Source organism: Peromyscus leucopus, chromosome 10, assembly GCF_004664715.2.
Source record: "Peromyscus leucopus breed LL Stock chromosome 10, UCI_PerLeu_2.1, whole genome shotgun sequence".
In the NCBI taxonomy this organism is placed as follows: Eukaryota; Metazoa; Chordata; class Mammalia; order Rodentia; family Cricetidae; genus Peromyscus; species Peromyscus leucopus.
The window spans coordinates 50,895,728-50,918,224 of NC_051071.1; the positions used below are offsets into that span (position 1 = coordinate 50,895,728).

The 22,497-nt window shown below is 45.8% G+C and overlaps 2 protein-coding genes across 2 annotated transcripts in view; both read left to right on the forward strand.

Moving 5' to 3' along the window:
• Nwd2 (NACHT and WD repeat domain containing 2) overlaps window positions 1-7,564 on the forward strand; it is a 155,032-nt gene extending 147,468 nt beyond the window's left edge. The window contains exon 7 of the mRNA XM_028868140.1: window positions 1,377-7,564. Within this exon, the coding sequence (XP_028723973.1) occupies window positions 1,377-5,309 (3,933 nt within the window). The 3' untranslated portion in view covers window positions 5,310-7,564. The remainder of the gene's footprint in view (window positions 1-1,376) is intronic.
• A 2,055-nt stretch (window positions 7,565-9,619) lies between these two features.
• Window positions 9,620-22,497, forward strand: part of C10H4orf19 (chromosome 10 C4orf19 homolog) — an 80,227-nt gene continuing 67,349 nt past the window's right edge. Inside the window, 1 exon segment of the mRNA XM_028868142.2 lies at window positions 9,620-9,760. The gene's annotated coding sequence lies outside the window, so the exon portion shown is untranslated.

The following is a 22,497-nucleotide window of genomic DNA, read 5'->3' on the forward strand; positions in this document are numbered from 1 at the left end:
CCATTCTCAAACAGATAATGTTTGGGTTCTGATCAGCCAACAGCAAACAGTGGGGCATGGCATTACTGTCATCTCTAAACCCAGCTTCTGACAACAAAACTAAGTAGCCAAATGCTCCTTAAGCGATGCCACCGACCAAACTGACATCCATAAATCTTAAATCTTACTTTTTTCTTCATCTGAGCTGTCTCAAAGATCGAAGTTTCCTAATTTATTTAAAAAAAACTGTATATAATAACTATAGAATGTATAGACTAACTCCTTATTTTCTAAAGAGTATTCTTGGTAATAGAATGGCTGAAAAGCTATATCTCCCTAAAAAATACTCTTTGGAGGGCTACTTTGCACTTTGATCATATTTCTTCCCAACTTTGACTTTCTAGGAAAAAAAAATACTACATTTCACTGGTCTCTATATGCTTTTCCCCCTTAGCTCTACCAGGAAGGAAGGGAAGAGGGGAGAAGAGGAGGGAAGGCATGTAGAATGGAAGTCAGATATGGTCTCTACTTCAATTTTGCTTCTAATGACCATTCAACTTGAAGCAAGTTAGTGATTTCGCCTGAGTTTTGGCTTTCCCTCCCACTAAATATTGCAGTCAATCCATGTGCCCTTCACAGAGATCGTGTGAAATGATGACTACCTGTCTACACAGTGGAGTATTAGAACACATAGCAATTAATTAACCTCATAACCAGAACTATGGACTTTTTAAAGATTTATTTTTATTTTTAATTATGTGTATTGTGTATGGGTCTGTGTGGGGATATGTGAACTTGAACGCAAGTACCCTCAGAGGCCAGAAAAGGATGTCAGTCTCCTGGAGCTGGAGTTACAGGTGGTTGTAAGTCAACTGATATGGGTGCTAATAAGATATTAAGAGCAATTGCTCTTGATTGTGAGCCTTACCTCTAGTCTCAAATTTTATAAATTTTTGTCATAGAAGTAATAATCACAATGATGAACCTGTAGCATCACAAAACACCTCTTGGTTACAAAAGATTCTATTCAGCATAATATATTGATGGTAAATATTTTATTGCATTCTGATTAACTAGAAATTGGTCAGCCATGTATGGAATTATACATTCTCAATTAATGAAAACATTTACTCGATGTGATTTATAAATCATTACTTAAGTCAGCCATTAAACAAACACTAAGTATATACTGTGTGCTAACAGCTACCAAAAGTTAGGGATTTAGATGAAAAAAATGATCAGACTGTGTATCCAGATTCATGGTTATTGTGCATTTTTTGGATCAGAGCTTCTTTTTGCATGGCTGGTGTTAGTCTGAGCTCTGGGTGGGGGGAACCTCATTAATTACGATTGTGTTAAGGCACAGCACTGTTCTAAACTCTGCTTGTATGTTTTAGGCTTATGGCTGGCTACATGAAGACACAGGACCAGACTCTGACCCGGTTGTCATTGTGAGATTTCTAGGGACAACAGACATGAGTGTTGATCTGAAGACACTCCTTCTAAGTGTTTGCGAACAAATGGCCGTCAGCTACAGGTGTCTGGTTCAAAGCTATCCTAAGAAGATCCATGACCTTCGTGACTTATTTATAAACCTGTTGAATGAGTCTTCACTGCAGAGGCCTCTGGTGATAATATTTGATGCCCTAGAGCAGCTCTCGGAGAACGATGATGCTAGGAAGCTTTGGTGGCTACCTGCTCACCTTCCCCGGTTTGTGCGGATCGTCCTCTCCACACTGCCCAACAAACATGGGATCCTGCAGAAACTAAGGTGCCTTATCCATGAAGAAGACAACTACATCGAGCTGATTCCTCGGGACAGAAAGATGTGCAGCCAGGTCCTCAAACACCAGCTGCTGAGAGTCAAAAGGAAGGTCACATCAGGCCAGCAGATTTATGTAAACAATGCATTCTCCAAGTGCACACTGCCTATGTTTGTGAACCTGACTTTCAGGGAGGTGAGACATTGGAGATCTCACAAGGATGTGGATGAATCCTCCCTCTGTGTGACTGTCCATGAAAGTATAGAACAGTTATTTTGGTCCTTGGAGAAGAAGTGTGGTCAGAAACTGGTCTCCAGAGCTCTGGGTTACATCACCATGGCCAAAATGGGTTTGAGTGAGATGGAACTGGAGGATGTGTTAGCTCTGGACAACAGCGTTATGAATGAACTCAGTGAGAACACCAGACCCAGCAATCCCCTGAGAGTACCTTACCTGTACATCGCAAGGCTCAAGGAGGGGCTCAATGGATATTTAATAGAAAGACACGTGAAGAACGTAACACTCTTAGTCTGGGCCAACAGACACCTGCAGCTCATAGCCCAGAAGCTCTATCTGCAGGAGGACAAAAACCTTCGTGAGATGCACACGATCCTGGCCGATTATTTTCTAGGGGTGTGGTCGGGAGGCAGGAGGAAAGCTTTCTGCCTGGAAGACCCCTACTTGAACGGCTGCCTCGACTCAGAGAATAGGAGCCTGCTCGAGGAAGAAAAGCACTTCATGGAACAAGCATCCTTTGACAGGCAGGCCCCTGACCAGCCCTGGGTTTTCCAGTGTAACCCTCTAGAGCCCGACATCTTCTTTGTCAATCACAGGAAAATGTCTGAGCTCTTGTATCATCTGACAAGGTGTGGGAAAACCGATGACCTACTCTACGGAATCATCATGAACTTCAGCTGGCTTTACACCATGATCAAAATTGGCCAGTTTGACAAAGTGCTCGCGGACATAGAACTGGCTTACAACTACTCCCAAGAAAAGGAGCTGAAGTTCCTAGCCAGCACGCTCCGTGGCATCAGAAACAAGGTCATCACATTCCCAGGCTCCCTTTCAGCAGAGCTCCAGCAGAGGCTGCTGCCTGTGGTGAGGTCCCTGCCCAAACTCAGACATCTTCTTCTAGAATGTGACAAAGACGGACCTAAATACTGCTCCATCGTTCCTCTTCACTCATCCATGGACGTGACGTACAGCCCCGAGCGGCTCCCCTTAGCAGCCAGCCACCTGCACGTTACGGAGATTCTGCCCACCTGTAACCCCAGCACTGTTCTCACGGCTTTAGAAAATGGTTCCATCAGCACGTGGGATGTCGAAACGCGCCAGCTACTCAGGCAAATCACCACAGCCCAGTCTGTCATCCTGGGCATGAAGCTCACCAGTGACGAGAAGTACCTCGTCGTTGCTACAACAAACAACACTCTGCTGATTTACGACAACGTCAATTCCTGCCTCCTGTCTGAGGTGGAGATCAAAGGGACCAAGCATGGAAGTGGCTCCACCTACATCAACGGATTTACACTCTCTGTCAAGCATGCCCTGGCGTGGCTGGAGGCCAGCAAAGATGTCACTGTCATTGATCTTCTCTATGGATGGCCCCTTTACCAGTTCCACTGCTGGTATGAAGTGACCTGTGTCCAATGCTCTCTGGATGGGGTGTATGCTTTCTGTGGCCAGTACCTCAACAATACCACCATTTTCCACTTAGGGAGTGGAGAAAAGTTGTGTACGGTGACGTCAGAATTTTCAGGTGGCTTTGTAAAGTTTCTTCTCATCTTGGACACAGCTCAAGAGATGGTCATGGTAGACAGTGAGGGGAGCCTCTCTGTTTGGAATACAGAGGACATATCCAACCCCCAGCTGACCGAAGACTTTGACTGCCGAAAGGATGACAGCGAGGTGGTGAGCATTGAACTTTCTGAGGACCAAAGTGCAATTCTGATCTGTAAAGCTCTAAGCATTGAGCTCTTAGACACCGGCATGTGGAAGGTCGCTGAGAAGTTCAGAGCCAGGCACAATGAACGATTTATATCCGCCGTGCTATCCAAAAATGGAGACTGCATCATCGCCACCATGGAGAACACCCCAGCGGTGTTCTTCTGGAGGCGGGACACAGGACAGTGCATGGCAAGCTTGCAGGAAGTCTCAGGGACCATAGTGAAGCTGGTCAAATCTAGTCACCACAATATGCTACTGTCTTTATCAACCAGTGGTGTTCTTTCCATCTGGGATATAGACATCATCACAGCTATGTCCAACATAGATAAAACTGGAAAACCCATCCAGAGTCTGGTGTTGCCTGCCAGAGGGGAAATCATTTACTCTCTTGACGGCTCCGATTGCGTTCATAAATGGAACTTCAGCAGTGGGTTCATTGAAGCAGTATTTAAGCATGAAGGGATAGTTGAACACTGTGTGTTAACTTCTGCTGGAGACCTCATGGTGACATCTGATGACAAAAGCAGCCAATATGTCTGGCATACCAGCAGTGGGGAAAACCTCTTCCGAATTAATGGGCAGAGGATATCCCAGCTGCTGATCACACATAATGACCAGTTTGTGGTCTCTCTGTGTGAGGAAAATGCCTCCAGGGTTTGGAGACTGGCCACAGGCCACAGAGTCTGCAACATCTTGACCACTTTGCAAAATGCCTTCATTACCTCTGCAAACACCTTCGTGGTTGGAATGACCAAAAGCAAAGTGCTGGCAGTCAGTCTTTGGACGGGAAGTATCACCAAGAAATATTGCTGTGAAGATGGGATCACCATTGTGAATTTTAAGTTGATCCCCGACTGTCCTGACATTGTTGTGTTTATCACATCAGCTGAGACTGTAAACATTTGGAGTCTGACCGACGAAGTGATCTGTCGACGCGTGCAGCTTCCAAGCAACTTCTTGAAAAACCTGGAGGACTTTGAAATCTCTCCCAATGGGAAGCTAGGCATTCTATCCCGGGGAGATGAAAACATCAACGTGCTCGATTTACACAGTGGAAAGCTGCGGGTGGTCCATGCCTCTGGGGTCATCTGGAGGCAGAGACTCTCTCGAGATGGTCGCTACCTGGTATATATTTGTTTTCGGAATGGGGAGGAGGAGGAGGAGAATGATGCCACCTCCAGCTTAATCGTCATGAGACTGGCTGATGGCAAAAACATCGGTGCTTGTTCCCTTTACAAAACACCAACTTTCCTTGCGCTCTCACAGAGACACCTGAACATCATTGTCGGCTTTGATGATGGGAGTATAGGAATATACACAGTCGTGGACCGTGTCGATGCTGCGCTGAAAATCAAAATTGCCACTTCCAACAGCAGGCAGATCTTCAACAATGCAACGCAGACATCCAGGCCAAAGTCGAACAGTTACTCCTTTAAAGTGTCCGTGGACTGCCTGTGGAGAGAGTCCACTGAGGTCTTTGCAAGAGACAGCCCCATCACCGTGAGTGACTCCTCAGAGTCCAACGAGGCAACGCCTTCCAAGAAACACAACTCTTGTTATGACCGGGTGTGTGCTGCCCTTGAATCCCGGAGCCACAGCTATACACCAGATAACTGACATGATGTTTATCCTGCTCAACGGAAATACGTAATCCACATACAACAGACAAAAAAAAAAGCAAAGTGAATCTTCTGCATCACAATGATAAGCTGCTCGTTTCTTAAAAGCAGGAAAGATGCTGGGATTCTGAATTGACTAATGTCCTTGTGAAAAGAACAGAACTGTGAGACTTGACTTGGGTGCCATCTTTTTGTCCAAATGTGTTAGACAAATAGAGAGCTTCCATAAGTGTTAGTGAAATGGCCATTTCACCTAGAAGAGAGGGGATACAGTCTTTTAAATTTGCTGTATAATAAGAATCAGCACAATTCACTACACTGATTCAGATGAGAGAAGCTAGACTTATAGGTAGACCAGTTGGACTAGAAATAGTTCTACTGAAGTCTGTTGAAATCATGATGGCAAAGAACTATCTGTCTCTGAATGGTGGTGTGATAGCAAATTGCAGCCTTAATCTCTCTTTACGTTTCCCAATCCTGACAACTGTGTAAACTTAGTCTGCATACAAGAGGTCTAACGGTGCAAAATCATGTCTGAAAGATGTCCAGATGTGTTCCAGTTTCCCAAGACACCACATACAATGTGAGATGGTGAACAGCCTGGGAGGAGAACTAACTACCACTATTATAGGGCTACTGAACACGGAGAGTCAGTCTTCATCAAAATACACTCACAACAACTGCATGCAAAAGGTTTCTGTGTCATGGAATATATCCTTTTTAAACTGTTTCTTTCTTGGATTGCAAAGGAACCCACTTAATAAGAAACTGCAATCTTTTTACACCTTTTCTTGAGATGCCTATTTGTGATGAGTGTAAAGAATTATAGAGGGGCCATTACAAACGTGGTCAAAACACCTGTTCCTTTCTTTCATTGTACTAACAAGAGTCTGTACTCTTCAGTCAGCCGTTGGGGAAGCCTAAGTCATTTCCCAGACCCCTGCAGGATCTCTTAATAGGAAGCAAGTTTTTTTCAGCACGCCATCTCTGACACACTGACGACATTGCCTTATTCTCATTCCTTCTCTCTCCTGAGTAAAAGTGCAGATACACGACCAAATACTCTGGGACAAACTGAATACGCCTGTCTCTGTGCTAAAATATCCCGTATATCTTAAGGGTGTCCAAAGGTTCTTAGCATCTCTGTTTGTAATCACTTTCTTACTTCTATACACTGTATGTATGCTTCTTTACCTGTTCCACTTTCAGACTGAGGACTTTCCTAGTCTTACCATTTCAAAGCAGAAACTATGAAATGGTATTTTTTTTTAAAAAAAAAAAAATGACTTTACCAATTTGAAGGAAAACACATCTCAAAAGGTGAAAGTGCTTTTCTTCCTTCCACGTCCTCCCTGAGGCATGTCCGGAAGAACTTTCAAGGGGGTCAGGAGCAGTGGTTGGTTTGATTTTCTTTGAAAGTGGAAGTTCCTTAAATCAGGCCAGTGGACAAGGAACCGGCTTATTTCGGTCCCAGCTCCACTGCGAACTGATCATGCTCCTGTACCTGATCTTTAACCTCACCAGTGTATTGCTTTTGTGGACTGCACAGTAGAGGAGGAGATGGTTTCCGCTCCAGCCTGTAGGCCTGGTGGGGATGCCGGGAGTAACATGAGAAACACGTCACTGCTGTGACACATTGATTGCCGACATAAAGGGAAAACAAAATTATCTAAATCCATAGAGAATCCAAGTCAATTGTATTTCACCGGTGAAGAGGTTTAACATGTAAGCATTCGAAGGTGTCACTCAGATATCAACACCTTACTCCGTGGTGAAACACTTTTTAGATGTGTTCCTCATAGTGTAGCTACCAGCCAGTAGGTGGAAGCCCAGGGAGAGCTGAGATCCATATACCCATCATCTGGAGCCCATACTTTTAGCTCTTCAGCCAACACGTTCTTATCCCTGTCCTTATCAGTTGAACCTCCATGCCATACATTTCTAAGAATTAAATGCCTAGATGGATTAAATGTAGTGTGTGAGTGTCCTGTGTAAAAACTAATAGAGTATAATCAAGTGACCTGAGTGATTTTTTTTCCTAACATGTTTGCAACTGATAGCTCATACTGAATGTTTTTATGTAAACTTTGTATTGTTGGGATGAACTACCCAATCAGAGATTTATATTTTCATAAATGTTACATTTAGTTAAATTTTGTTACAGAGTTGTTACACTAGACAATTATTTCAGTGTTCAAACAATATACGGTCTTGTGTATGTATCGTTTGTATGAATAAAAGATGAGCTACTTAGGCTTGAGTGCCGCTTGTTTTTTCACCGCTGAGGTTGGCCAGACATAGAAGACCTCAAGCACCAGTGATTATTCATATTTACCAAAGGTACACTAGAACTGTTCTGGGAGTTTCCAGGCACACAGCCATGCCATCTACACCACAGCCTGGTGAGTTTGGTACTATTACTACTCCACGTTTCTAGGTGAGAAAGCTTAGACATAAAGACGGTGGGCATGACCCCAGTGTACGGGCAACATCTTCGATAACTTTCTCAAGGCACATCAAAATACTCAGTACCCAGCAGTCACTCGGTGACGGTAACTTCTAAGATTTTGACTAATTTGCAGGTGAGAGATTCGGCTAGTTTGTTAAAGATCACGGGAAGTTACCATAAATGCCTGAGTTTGGTTTGTTTTGTCTTGTTTTCCTTTTCTCCAGTATTCAGGGAGAGTTGATGAACTCAGTCAACAAATATTTACCTAATCACAAATTTCACCAAGAACACAGAAGTCAGTAAAATAACTCTTGCCTTCTAGAGTTTCAGACTCAACAAGAAAACCGGGAGGAAATAAGTTCTCTGTGTACATGTGCAAGGGCACACAACTTCCTCTTGGGGCTGAAGAAAGGAAAGATGGTGGCCAAGGACTGGAGCCGCTCATAAATTCCGAAGTGAGCGAGCAAAACATAGGAGAACCTTTCTAGATACCTTTGTACACAATCACACACACACACACACACACACACACACACACACACATATTATCACATACACACATATCACATACACACATACACCACATACACACACACACACACCACATATACACACACCACATATACACACACCACATATACACACACCACATACACACACACCACCACCACCACCACCACCACACCACATACACACACCACATACACACCACACACACACACACACACACACACACACACACACACACACACATCCTTTGTTCTGAGAATTCCCATACACACCAAAAAAAAAAGGATATCTTTAAACATGGCAGTATTGGAAAGCTTCAGTGATATAAACAATAATCAGATGAAACCTTGTATATAGTTCTCAACAAAGCAAACACTCTCAAAAAAAAAAGACAACTCAAAATTCAACGTTTAAAAGAAAACTAACTTTTCTTACCCTCATCTCTTTCTGGTTGAAATGAACCTCAAAGTTTCCCCCCACTGACTCCAACACCTTCTGACAAGGCTGGAAATTGAACCTGAGAATCACTTATTGTGACAAGATTTTTTTTCCTTCAAATCAATAAACAGCATTTAACAACGTATAAATTCCCTCATAAATGTACCATTTAAAAGCGCACAGCTATCTTAGTGCAAGAAAGGGCCGAAAATCATTACGTGTTCTCCCATAGAGCGTAGTAAATGCCTGCGAAGGCAGCGGGTATCTCGAACACAAACACTCAGAAACTACTGGTCTTAAGGTCTTCGGAAAGTCCAGTTCCTTCTCCAGCATCGTGTTTTATCCTTTCACTGCGAGCCTTGGGGCGTGGAGAGGAAGGAGTAAGCTAGATGGCGCAGTTGCTCAACATATTTTCTTGGCAAGCTCCAGAGCCCTGGGCCAGGTGGAAAGAAGACCCAAACCTTAACCGGAATTTCAGGATTAAGCCACCAATTCTCCAGTCGTCCTAAGTAAAACTCCGTGCGTTTGATGGAGCGTCCCACATCCTGACATCCCCAAGGGAAGGGGTCTGGAACCGGGGTTCTTTCATCCCCCCCCCCCCCCCCACACACACACACACACTATAGCCTTTCAGACCCAGGCAAGCTTGCAGCCCCTGGGAATGACCGTCGCAGCGGCGTCTGGGCTGTTTGTCCAGCCACCAGGCAAGGCGACCAGCAGTGTGCGCGCTCGCGCGCGCGAACAGGCAACTAACGCGGGCTGGCTCGCTGACCCCTTACTCAAGCCTGGATCCTGGGACGGTCCCCTGGTCCCTGCAGCCTGCGTCCGCCGGGACGGGGCGCAGGTAAAGGGTTACGCGTGGCTGGGAGGCTCGCCCGCTGCCCGCCCACGTGACGCGCCGGCCCAATGACCGCGGCCCGGCTGTGGCTGCAGCGCGGCGGGCTCCCGGCGGCGGCACTGAGCCACACTCGCGTGTCCCGGCGCGGACGCCCGAGGCCCCCCACCCCCGAAGCCATGGGCGCCCCGACCCTGGAGACGCCGCCCCGCCGCAGGTAAGCAGCGTCTCGGCCCGCGTCGGGCTCCGCGGGAAGGCGGAGGAGAGTTGTGGGTCCTGGGCGGGAGTCCCCGCTTCGTTCCTCGATCGCTCTTACTTCTCGGTTCCCCTTCTCCTGGAGGGACGCGGGGAGAAACGAGGCGAGGCGACCCGTGGTTTGGGTGACTTCGGGGAAAAGTCACGGAATTTAAGCAAGGCGCGGGAAGAGAGGCAACCTGGCGGGAGGCGCGTTTCGGGTTCCCAAACTAAAGGCGTCCGTGCTGGTTGTGGGAAATGGTTGGGTTTTGAAAACTCCCAATTCACGAACTCTCAGCCGTGCCTGGGAACTTAAATTGGACAAATTGCAAGAGATTTTTTCCCATCTGCCTGTGTACGGGGTTCACCATCTTTTAGCATGGGGTGGGGGGCTTTTATTGAATAAAACGGGAAAGGGAATTTGACCGCCCCCGCCCTTTCTTTGAAATGCCCTTGGGTTCTGGGATTGGATCCGAGGCGATGGCGACGGTGCATGGAGGACTGCCTGCCACACCGCGGTGCACCCCAAGAGCCTGGGACTGGGAGCGTGGGCGCCAGATGCAGACGGTTAAAGGGTCTCGCAGCTGTAAATATTTAAATAGGCAAGTATCTCCCAGGTCAGTCACCTGGGGCTCCGTGGCCCTGGGCAGTCCTGATGAAGTGATATTGTTCATCAAGTCACCAATGAAGAATTTTCCAGTCATCCCAGGCAGATAGCAGTGAGGCTTTTATCCCTTCCAGAGCCGTAATTACCCTGAGAAGCTAAACAAAATAACCCCATCTGCAGTGGCGCCGAACGTTTTGTTTCCCATCGGAGTGTGGACCCTGGCGCGATGCATTTAGAGGAAGTAGCTGTTCTAGGACACGCTTCAATTAAAGACAGTGATTCTCGTCTCCCCGTCGCTGTTGATGCGAACGTGTTGGTGGCTTGTGGACGGATGCTTTGGGTGCTTGTAACTCAGCTATGGTGAAAAAAAAAAAAGCCCGAAAAGTGGACGAAAAAGAAATGGGAGTCGTCGTTTTTAGAGGTGGTAGGTTCTGTATTTGCTGGAGTTTTTTCCTCCCGTGTAATTTTCCAATTAATACTATTTTAAGAAGGATACAATAGTATCTCCCACAAAAAATTTCCAGCTAATTCTATTTTAAGAAGGAATTCTAGCCCTCTACACCTAAGCACCGGTGTCCTCTAAACACCGTGTTAGCCCCTTTGGTAAAAATCTCTGTCTTGGGGAAGATCTCTGTAACAATAATATGGAGCTCCTATCATCAAGGAGAGTCCTGGGTTGTTTGTGTTTCTCCGAAGTGTGAAAACTCAGGAAACAGGCAGCTCCAAGGCCCACTGACGAAATAAAGGTGGCAGATCCAGGACGGTGACCTGGGGGTTCATTTCTCCTGCTCACCCACTCTGCCCATCTTTTGATCCTGTTCCTTGACTTATTCTACGAATAAATGTTTATTTTATGTCCCCAGAAACTTATTGTCTGTGAAGATTGTGATATCTGATAGTGTCCGAATTTAAGTGTGGCCCATTTAAAGGTGCTCGCTACATTCCAAAGAGATTTTACACACCCGGATTTTGAAAGGAAACAAAACCTTGCTTATCGCTTGAGCATGTACTCTTTCCTAAAAATGGAAGGAGTCCCTCGCTTCTGGCCCTGCCCTCCTCAGAGCTTGAAAACTGTGATCTCTAAGTCGTGGCCAGGAGCCAGTCTCGGCCCAAGGGCAAAGCAGGTGCGGACCCCTTTCCCCTCAGAACTGCCTGGTGGAGGTGCCCCAGGAGCCCATTGCCTGGGTTTCCTAGAAAGGACTCTGGTTTTCTACTAACTGATTACTAACCTCCTTGTACCTAGTTTCCTCTCTCTAAACAGTGTCTCACATGTTCCTAGTTAGACAGTTTCCCAGTGACCCTGAATCTTGGGCTCTTTCAGGTTCTTGCTTAAAGAACCTATTTCGTTTCTAATGTGATCATTAGAGTGGTTGTCTGGTTAGTCTTCCTAGATAATTCAGAAAAGACGAGCTGGCAAGAGCTGACTGGACCATCGTAGGGGAAGGACAGGTGTGGAGAATTCCCTGTCTGCAGGTCAGATGGGGGCGGGGAGCCCAGTCATGGTCTTTTTAGTGCCTGCTCTTAACCCCAGAGCCATGCTGGCCTCTAGCTGAAACCTTTCTTACTCTGGTTATTTCCTGAACACTCCTGAAGAGAGCAAACTGAAAATCAAATCATTCATGTTTTCTCCATGATTGGGATCTTCAGAAAGATGCTAGACCATCAACACGACCCTGTCTTAGAAATATATTTTAAACAATGAGCTGTGGATATGTGTTCTGAAGCAGATAATGAAATAGCTTAACCTATGATTTGGTGTTGTTAGAAACCCTAGACACTTCTGAGCTGCAGTGAATGTTAACCGAGATCAGATATGGGGACCTTCGTTACGTGGTTATACCTTAGTTAGTGTGATATCTGACATTTCACCGTGAGCAATGAGCTCTACTCAGCACACAGGTGTCTCTCTAAAATCAAATGAACTCTGTCTGGCCTGGCCTTAGAGATCACATGTGTGTGAACCCAGACTCTGGGCCCTTGGCAAGGACACAGCTACGGCCTCAAGAATCTAGTCTTGGGAGAATCCGTTGAAGCAAGGCCCATGTCTGTTCTTCCAAGTTTGCTCTGGCTGCAGTGAGAAGGATGGGATGAGAGAGACCCCAGACGTGGCCGAAGGCAGCTGCTGCACGAATTCACAGAAGAGCGACGGAAAAGCCAATCAATTCAGAAGCTCTCTAGGCACCTACAATCTTAACTCTGAGAAAGTTTTAGTGACTCTGGTCTTTGAAGTTGGTTTGCATGCGCTTTCCAAATTAGTTCTCCTCACCCCCACCCCAGATAGGTAAACCTAAGCCCGGCTTCCGTACAGGGCTCCTCCTATGAGTACAGTGACCCTGCACTTGACATGGTGTGTTTCCATCACAGAAAGAAGGCCAACGAGATAGATAATGAGGTGCATATTCTTAGCAACTTACTGCTTCTTTATGTAGACTTTGAAGTGTTAAGGCAAAAATGAAGATAAACGATTGCCTCACACATACCCTCTCTCGTGTACCTTCGATACCTGTAGGAATAAAAGCCTCCTGACTTTGAGTTGCTTAATCCCCAAATTGGCCTGAACTTGGGCAGACTGTGTTTGGAAGAGTATTAATGGTCTATGAAAAACCTTTCGTGCTGGGGAGGGGGTCTTCTTCATAGTTGACTCCCAGCTGCACACAATGTGTCCTGGTATACATTTTTAATATTTTTGGAAACTCACCGTCCATTAGCCATGGAAAAGATCGCTACAGAGAAGATTTCTGAAATTTCTTTTCATCTCGTTCTCCATGCCCCCCCTACCCCATCTAATAGCTGAGTACCTAAATTGGTCATTCATGAGCAGGAAATGCAAAGATTTGGCTGGAGCGATTGAGCAGTATACTTCTTGTCTCATGACTAGACTGCTGGCAATTATCGCTTCACCCAAACATGTACTGCAACCTGGAAATGAACGCACAAAGTTGCCTCCCACCTGTAAATCATTGTCATCGTTCGACAGCCTTGGTTCTTCTCTGATGCCTGCTGAGCTTAGCTATTTGGGTCCATAGTCCACAAGGAACTTCCACCCTAGTGTATGTATGGCTATTATGGTAACAGTGAGATATTTTAGTCACCACCCACTGTGAGCCAGCAAAGAAGTACAGGGAAGTTTGTCTGTGATCAAACTATCAAAAAGTAATAGGATGATTATTGTTATTATCAGAGTTCAGAACTGTCTTTTAGTAAATAAGTATTTTTGAAAAAATAAACCTAAAGAATCATTTCTTCTAAATAATTTACAGATGAGGAAAAAGGAAACTAGATCAAAGAGTTTGTCAAACAATATTATAGACGTTCATACAGCTGCCCACTAGGTCCAGAGACCTGGTTCTTTGTGCTTCCGGCTGCTGACTAACCAGCATACGTTTTAGGATACAGAAATCCCATTTTCAATTAACCTTTGCCCTAACATATAGTTAGCCTCTGTTTATTGAAAAATTGCTTGGCTATCCAGCATTAGTTATCTGTTGCTGTGTAACAAATGAGCCCAGGATTGTTAACACGTGTTTGTAACAAGCATAAATGACCTCAAACAACCCCTCTTGGTTGAGTTTATGATCCTGTAGGTCAGCAGTTTGGGCTGCATTCAGCTGGGTGAGTCTTGTCCAAGCTCTTTCATGTGTCCTTGCTCATCAAGGTGGCACTTCCTCGGACTGAGTCACCTGGGGAGCATCTGAGCCTGAGTTCAGTGCTTCACAGACTGCTTACCTGTTGTCTCTCCTCGGTGTCCCGAGGGAGAGAGAAGCAAGGCCCTGTGCGGCCTGGGCTCAGCTGATCCCACTCATTTTTTTTTTTTTTTTTTTTCTGTGAGTGAACTTTGAAAAGCAAGTCAGGGAGCCAGACCTCACTTCTTAATGGGAGAAGCTACAAAATAACATTAAAAAAAAAAAAAAAAAATCCGGGTTGGGTATTTAGCTCAGTGGTAGAGCGCTTGCCTAGCAAGTGCAAGGCCCTGGGTTCGGTCCTCAGCTCTGGGGGAAAAAAATCATTGGATTTAAGGAGATGTGGACACCTGTGGCCGTTTTCAAAGCCTGCCTTATCAACCCCACACTTCCCATCACTCACCAACTCCTGGTGCCTGTAGCTAAGGTAGAATTCTACCTGACAGGTAAGGAAGCTGAGAGCCAGACTTGTTAGTCAGGGTCAGGCAAAGGACACAGCTGCTGAGTGCTGGATCAGCCTTGGTTCCTAGACCTGACTGGAAACTACCATGCGACACTGCCTGTGTTCTGCCACAGTGGGAGGCACCACAGTGTCTCACAGCTCACACTATTATGCTAAAGAGCCTTAAGAATGCTTGTGTTTAAAGAAAAACATCGCATAAGACTGCATCCTTTAAGAGCACATGCTTTAACTTCTCTATGTGCGCGCGCGCGCGCACACACACACACACACACACACCACTGAAGCAGCTAAGCCTCGGACTCAGGAGAAACTGGATGCTTGCATTATCAAAGAAGCTTAGCGGAGGAGGACAGGGAGCCAGGAGAAGTACAGAATTGAGAAGAAGGCTTCTATTATTATCTCAAATTTCCTCCCATCTCTGTTTTTAAGTCTTGTTTATTTTATTTTACTTATTTATTAATTTTTTTTTTTTTTTTTTTGTACTTGAGAGGTCTCCGTTGGATATTCCTGGCTGTCCTGAGACTTGTTATGTAGATCAGGGTGGCCCGGAACTCACAGAGGCCCACCTGCCTCTGTCTCCTAAATTCTCAGATTAAAAACATGACACACTATGTGGTCATATGCCTGACCTTTACGTCTTTCTTAAGTAACTACGCTGAGGCTTCACAAACGTCCACAGGTGATAGAATCATGACCAGAAGGGGCATTCAGGGGCCTCAACCCTTCTCACTGTAGGTAAGCAAGACCCCAAAACAGCTAAGGGAAAGGTTCGAGGGTCTGCACAAGCCTGCGTCTCTGACCCCAAACTCTTGTGCAGTGACAGGTCCTTCAGAGCAGTCCCTTCCGAGAATGGCTTCCTGGTGGTTTTTCTACCCCTGACGGGCAAGGTGAGGTAGCTGAGAGAACGCCCCTTTAAAGCTAAGGTGACCTGAATTTGAATGCTGGCTTGCTAACTCCCTGGCAGGTCACAAAATGCATTTAATGCTCTAGTCACTTCTAAAGAGAATCATAAAACAGAAGTAATTGACCAGACAGTCAAGATTTGGTTCACAGAATGCAATTTGTCTCTGTTCCCCTTGAAACTTGACAGGACAAGTTTTATGGTTGGCACTAAGATTTGGTTTTGGTAAAGAGAGCCAAGTGTTCTACGTGTGGATACAATAAAAAGCTTCAGAGATCTGTCACGGCCCAGGCCAAGCCCACTCCAGGCCACCAGTGGAGGCCTGATTCCCAGGCGCACTCTGAGCTCAGGTTTTGCCATGTGAGATGCTTGCTGTCTCCAGAGGAGAAAGGCCAGTGTTTCCTCATGCCAAAAGCCAAGGCCTAAGCAGTGGCCTCTGGGCTGGTGCACCTGAAAACCGGAAGGTAGCCAAGTCACAGCTCACTGGGGTGGATCGAGCTAGAGGGTTGTTTTAATAATACCCCACCTTCATTCCGGGATCCAATGGCGGCAAGAGGAGTGTTCATCTTATGTGATCAAGGAAAAAAGAAAAAAAAAAAGCTAAGTAGTTTGGGAGGGTGAAATTACCAAACTGAGACACTTGACAGACACCATCCTTCAACCCCCTCAGTGAAAGCCAGATAGACCCAAAGCTGGTGGATTTACCACGAGAGCACTTTGCAAGACCACCAAAGGCGGGCGTGTCTAAGCAGGACACACGTCATCCATCCATCACTCAGGAACCATGTCAGTCACTCCACACAGGGTACCATGTGCATGGTGGATGGGCTGTCCTCTTCAGCTCCCTCTGCCTACTCCTGCCCCTCCCCCACTTCTGTAAGCCCTTGGAAAGAACATGGTGGGGGTGCATTTTCCTCTCTCAGGAAGCATTTGTTCCACCTCGATTCTTGCTTGAGTCAGAGACGAGCGTCTGGGACTGGCTGTCCCAGAGGGGGCTGCACTGAACGAAGGCTCATGCCTGCGGAGTCTCACCTCATGCCCTGGATTCCAGTCTCCTACCCTGTGTAACAAACACCAGGACAGGGACTACTTCCTAGCGAAGTCTGCACAAGGCCATGCTGGATGTGTCCGACCCTCAGCTTCAGTGACCTCAGTTTTCTGGAACCATATGAGGCCTCTACCCCAGAGCAGCCTTTTGAGTCTGGGGTGGAAGGGGAGAAGGGAAGGGCTGTCGAGCTTGAAGTTCTCAGCTCACCTCACTTTCACCCCTTTGTAAAGCCACACCGTGAACTAGCAGGAACTGTCAAGCTTGAACACAAGGGACTTCCCTGTGTTTCTAACGACATATATTTCCTTATCATGAAATTTCCTACTCAAATACCTGCCCGGGGATAGTTTTAAATGCTTCTAGTAATGACTCGATGCTCGCGTCTGTGCCAAGGGTGCCAAGGCTCCAGTGTGAGGAAGGAACGTAAAGGCGTTTCTTGAGAAAGCCAACCTGACTTCCCTGCCGGCTGGCTGTGGTAAGTGTGGAGACTAGAGAAAAATGGCAACATGGGGCAGCTCAAGAGCTCAGAAAAGTGACCCTCTCTTGATCCTCATTTCCATAAAGGGCTTTCCCAATAAGCTGGCATTTGTAGCACTTAAAAGAGAGGGGCATGGTCTCACTTTTGGCCTTTTGTATATTCTTCATGTTGTAGTTTGGTTGGGTTTTTTGTTGTAAGATTGTGTTTATTTATTATGTACATTGGGGTTTTGTCTGCATGGATGTCTGTGTGAGGATTCCCCTAGAATTGGAGTTACAGACAGTTGTGAGCTGCCATGTGAGTGCTGGGAATTGAACTTGGTCCTTTGGAAGAGCAGCCAGTGCTCTGAACCTCTGAGCCATCTCTCCAGCCCCTTGGTTGGGTTTTTAAGAAGAGTATCGTTGTATTTTGCCTATGGAGGGTGCATTCTGAGTTGGTGAACCTAGCAACTATAAAAAGCAGTTTGGGTTTGGGGTTTTGCTTCTTTACTTGACTCTTGGTGGTTTTGCTAGTATTGCTGAATAACACTAATCTAAATGTTTTGTTTGTTCGTTCTTGTTTATTGAGCAAGCCCTATGCCAAGTGTTAGGAATATAAAGGTGATTAACATGGGCCCAGACAGTATTATAGGAGTAAGTAGTAAGAGAAGCTATGCCCAAATTCCCAAATATACCAAGCTGGAAGGATGTGTCCAGTAAATATCGACAGCACACTGGGAGCTTGGCCTTGTAGGACAGATCTGCAGGCGATCCAAGATTTCATAGTTCTTAGTTGTTCTTGGTGGATGTTCTGGTCTTTAGGGCTGTGTGGTGGGAAACAGCTCCTTGTCTGGCCTCAACGCTTGATCTTAGATCCGCCCTAGCCTTGCATTCCAACATGGAGTAAGAGTGGGCATGAACACAGATCCTGTTCTGAGCACTCATGTTGATATCTCCACTAGCACGTTTTGTAGAAGGTTCACTTGGGGACAAATGGGACCCCTCTTGATGAGGGGTTGGGCTCGTCAAAGAGTTTAAGCAGCAAGAGTCCTTTGAACTAGATACTCACTCTCGCCAGGGCATTTTTCAGAAATAAGTACTGAGAGCTGCTAAGAAAGACACAGGCTCCGAAGCCACCACCAAGGAGGTGTGGAAGCAGCCCCATACTGCTGCCAGCCAGGGGCCACGCTCGCGTCACCAAAGCAAAACAACTGCTCACATCCGTTTCTACTTCATAAAGTCCTTTGTGCTGATTGGAGATAAAGCAGCGAACAAAGCGTGCAAGCCGCCTCTGGGTTGCAGCCTGCCGGTAACATTCTTGCTAGCTAGCCATCTCCAGAGGACGTAATTTAATCTCCATACCAAAGTATAGGCTACAAACACACCCCAAACCCCCACACCACCTGTGCCTGCTCATCTCGAGGCACATTCTGGGTGAAAGACAGTACTGGTCAGTGAGAAACTGTCAAGGTTTTAAACTGGTATGTACTAAGATATGCAAATGGCTGGAGTGTAAGAAACAAGAAGACATCTAGTGAGACATTGATGAGATTGAGGGGATGGCCCAGTTGGCAAAGTGCCTGTCTTAAAAGCATGAGTTCAAGTCCCATAACTCACTTAAAAAAAAAAAAAAAAACAGGTAGGATGTGGTGTTGTGTACTTGTATTCCCAGTGATGAGGAGGAAGAGACAGACAGAGGACAGATCCCTGGAACTAGCTGGTCAGCCAGTCTAGCATACTTGGTGAGTTCCAGACCATTGAGAGACCTTGTCTGAAAAAGTAGGTTGATGGCACCTGAGGAAAGACACTTAGGGTTGCCCTCTGGCCTCCATGCATACACACACACACACACACACACACACAGACACACACACACACACACACACACCAAGATGCTGTTGACTTTCTAGTTGAATAGAGGCAAGAAGTGGGTGGGCTCCTGTGATGTAGGATGAGATTACAAGTGTTGCCATTGATTGGAAATGAAAAACAAAAGAGGAGGTGTCATGTTTGAATACCGGGACTTTTGTTGTGTTCAGAAACCATCAATCGTATCAGGAAGTACCAGTTAAATAAACATTTGTAGGTGTCCTGTGACACTCGACACTGACTCGAAGCAGACAGGTGTCCATGTGATAGTCTTGATAATTCATGACAGTCTTGAATTCTAGAATTTTTTTTTAAAATTTATTTATTATGTATACAGTGTTTTGTCTGCATGTATGACTGCAGGCAAAAAGAGGGCACCAGATCTTGTTACAGATGGTTGTGAGCCACCATGTGGTTGCTGGGAATTGAACTCAGGACCTCTGGAAGAAGGTGCTCTTAACCTCTGAGCCATCTCTCCAGCCCGAATTCTGGAATTTTTATTGAAGACAAATAGTTTCATTTAATAAATGAATGATTACAGGAACACCTAACAGAAAAGATCAGGAAGAATCAATTCCAAACAGATAGGAGTGCTTCTGCACTCTGGCCTCTGCAATTCTTACCTGTCGTTTGGTAATCAGAAAACAGACTCGGCAGAAAATGAACCCACTCTCCCACTTCTGCTGTGGAAACTTTTGTCACCCTATCCCCAAATGACTGTGCTCTCTTCTGAACCCAGATCTCATTCTAGAATGTTCAGTCCCAGCAGGTCTTTAGAGACCATTCGGTTCAGTATCCCCCAATTCAAAGGCAAGGAAACAGGCTCACTAGAGTTCATGGTTTGGCTAACCGGATGTGAGCCCAGACTCAATACCAAAACTCAGGTCCACTGACCTGGAGTCTCTGATTCTTTCTGCTATGAGCTCAGTCTCCTCAGTCCCCAGTGTCTGGGAATCACTTGGCTTTTATTAGACTGTCGAGTACATTAGCTTCTTTTCTCCTCCAGAAAATGATGAGCTCAAGCTCAGAGTGAGGATAATGTTTAACGTGGTATAAGATGCTCGTTAGAACAAAAGGTAGACTTTACTGAGGCTTCAGAGCCAGGAAGCAAGACTACATACAGTTCAGGAAAAATAGATTGCACCAAGCTTGTACTCACATAAATATAACTCCCAGTATAATGCATATTCTCTCTCCTCCCCCCACCCCACCCCACCCCTGTGTGTGTGTGTGTGTGTGTGTGTTGCGCACACAATAAAGAATTAGTTAGGAACACTCTAGTTATTGTAGGGGAAGGAAAATGGACTTTGGATGCAAGGGTGAATCCATCCATAGGTAGGTACACTCCCCCTGCAGCATATATAATACTCTTTTCTCCCTAAAGAAAATGGCATCGCTGCTTAAGACACACTTTTAATTTGTTGATAATCTGAGGGATCTCTACAGCAGTCTGCTGATCGCCTCTGACGTTCGGGCCCCTTTTCACTGTGTGATTCAGGACTCAGTGTTTAACTCACAGAAACACAACCCAACTGTCCGACTGTGGTCCACAACTGTATTTCCGAGCATCAGCCCTCATACTGAGGGACGCAGCCATGTGGATGCTGCTAGGTCACCATCCACAGACCGGGGAGATCCTCCCAGAAAGCAGCTCTTAGCTGGGGCAGGATAAGCTTTGGGGCATTGCCAGGTCTGGAAGGCTGTGTTTGCTCTCTCACCTCCAGGGCCCAGCTCTTTTCTCCTCCTCCCCTGAAGCTAATCAGAGCACTTTTGTCTCTGCTCAGTTCCACCTGGCATCTGGCGCTCATCACCTAAATGAGCCACGGTCTTTCGGAAACTCTTGTGCTTGCTGCCCCCACTTTACAAATTTGCCGAGCTTGTTTCCAGTGTTGTATTAATTCCTTTCAAGTGAACATTTTCCATATCCTAAACATTGCCATTTTTTTTTAATGTTGCCATCTGCTGGAGTCTTTAGACTGAATTACCCACTCATGTTTGTATGCGTCTATGGATTTTAATTTAAACACTTTCAACCCAGTTTTTATTGCTGCCATTGCCGATCTTGTGTGATCTGTGGGCTGTGGTACTATCACTGCACCACAATGTTGGAGGGATACAAAACAAGGTATATAATTGATAAGCCTTTAAGTTGAGTAAACTAGTATTTTGACACATATTCCCCTCGGTCAGTTACAGGGTTGCCTTCTAAATATTGATTGTTCTTTTCACAAACGCAAAAACTTTGTTCTCAGTAAAGTTAGCAAATTCCGCTTGAATAACCTTACATCCAGGCTGAGTGCGGTCAAGGGGAAAATGACAGGAGAGTGCAGCCCTTCCTCTTCCTCGCCAGTAGAGCAGGAAGGAGTGGATTGAACCCTAACCCAACACCTCTTAGCGACAGAAATTCTGGATAACAGCAAAGAATTCCAAGGTAGCGAGATTGTAGAGCCCAAAAGCATCATGGGAGAGTTGGTATTATGGGAGAGTTGGGGGGAGGGCAGGTGTCCTGTGTGTGGGCACCTGTAAAAGTACTTGGAAGAACTGATGTTTTTAGTTGTTCTTTTCAGCCATACCCAAACAGAGCCGTGAACTGACAAATCTTGATATGATTATTAAATTTTCTCATAAAAAGAAAAACGTATCATTTGGCCAAAGGATGCACGTTTTGAATCGGCCCTCCCTAAAACTTCAAGATGGCAGCTGTCTGTACCGTGCCGCTCTACGTCAGCATAGACCCATCGCCTGACTTACCACAGGACCACTGATCATATTCGCTCCCAAACACAAAGAACCTACAAGCATTTCTAAGACACTGCCGTGCTGTGCCTCTTTAGGCGATACATTGCCTATGGCTGAGCATCATTGGGATGTTTTAGTTGTTCAGAAGGATATTCCATTAGAAATTGAAATTTCCAGGGCTGAAGGGCTGACTCAGTGAGCGAAGAGCTTGCTTCACAAGCGTGCGGATCTGTGTTGTGGTCCCCAGCCTTTTTGTGAAAGTTGGTATAGCAACACACAACTGTAACCCCAGTACAGAAGGTGGGGTACTGGGGTGTGCATAGATGGGGTACTGGAGTGTGGTGGGGCATAAGTGGTCCCCAGGAGCTGACTGGCCCTCAGTCTAGTCAAAAATATCAAGCTCTAAGGTCACTGAAAGAGCCTACCTCAAATAACAAGGTGGAAAGTGATAGAGGAGATCTCCCAACATTGATCTCTGGCCTCTACATGTGCACACACATGGGTGCACTGCGCGCACGCTTGCACACACACACACACACACACACACACACACACACGCACACGCACACGCACACGCACACACACAAGAAATAAGCAAAAATTGAAATGTCCATGAAAGAGAACAGATCTGTACATGATCATGTGGACTTCCTTTCATTTCTTAATATTCATAATCAACAAACAAGCAAATGCTTTCTGTACAGGTTTGTTGTTGTTGTTGTTGTTTTATAATGGTCTAAGAGTAAAGAATGGGGGAGTCAGAGGAGTCAGGTGCCTCACGATGTAGAGGAAAGCACCTCTCTCTTGCTAGTCTCAGCTGGGACAGATCCTTTCTGATGAAAATCACAGAGGGAGCTGGAGGGTACGAGGGCCCTGTCGCTTTAAATCTGGAGATATTTTATAATTGTCCTCGACGCTTCTGTTTTCATTTGTTTGCTTTGGGTGGCACATGGAAAA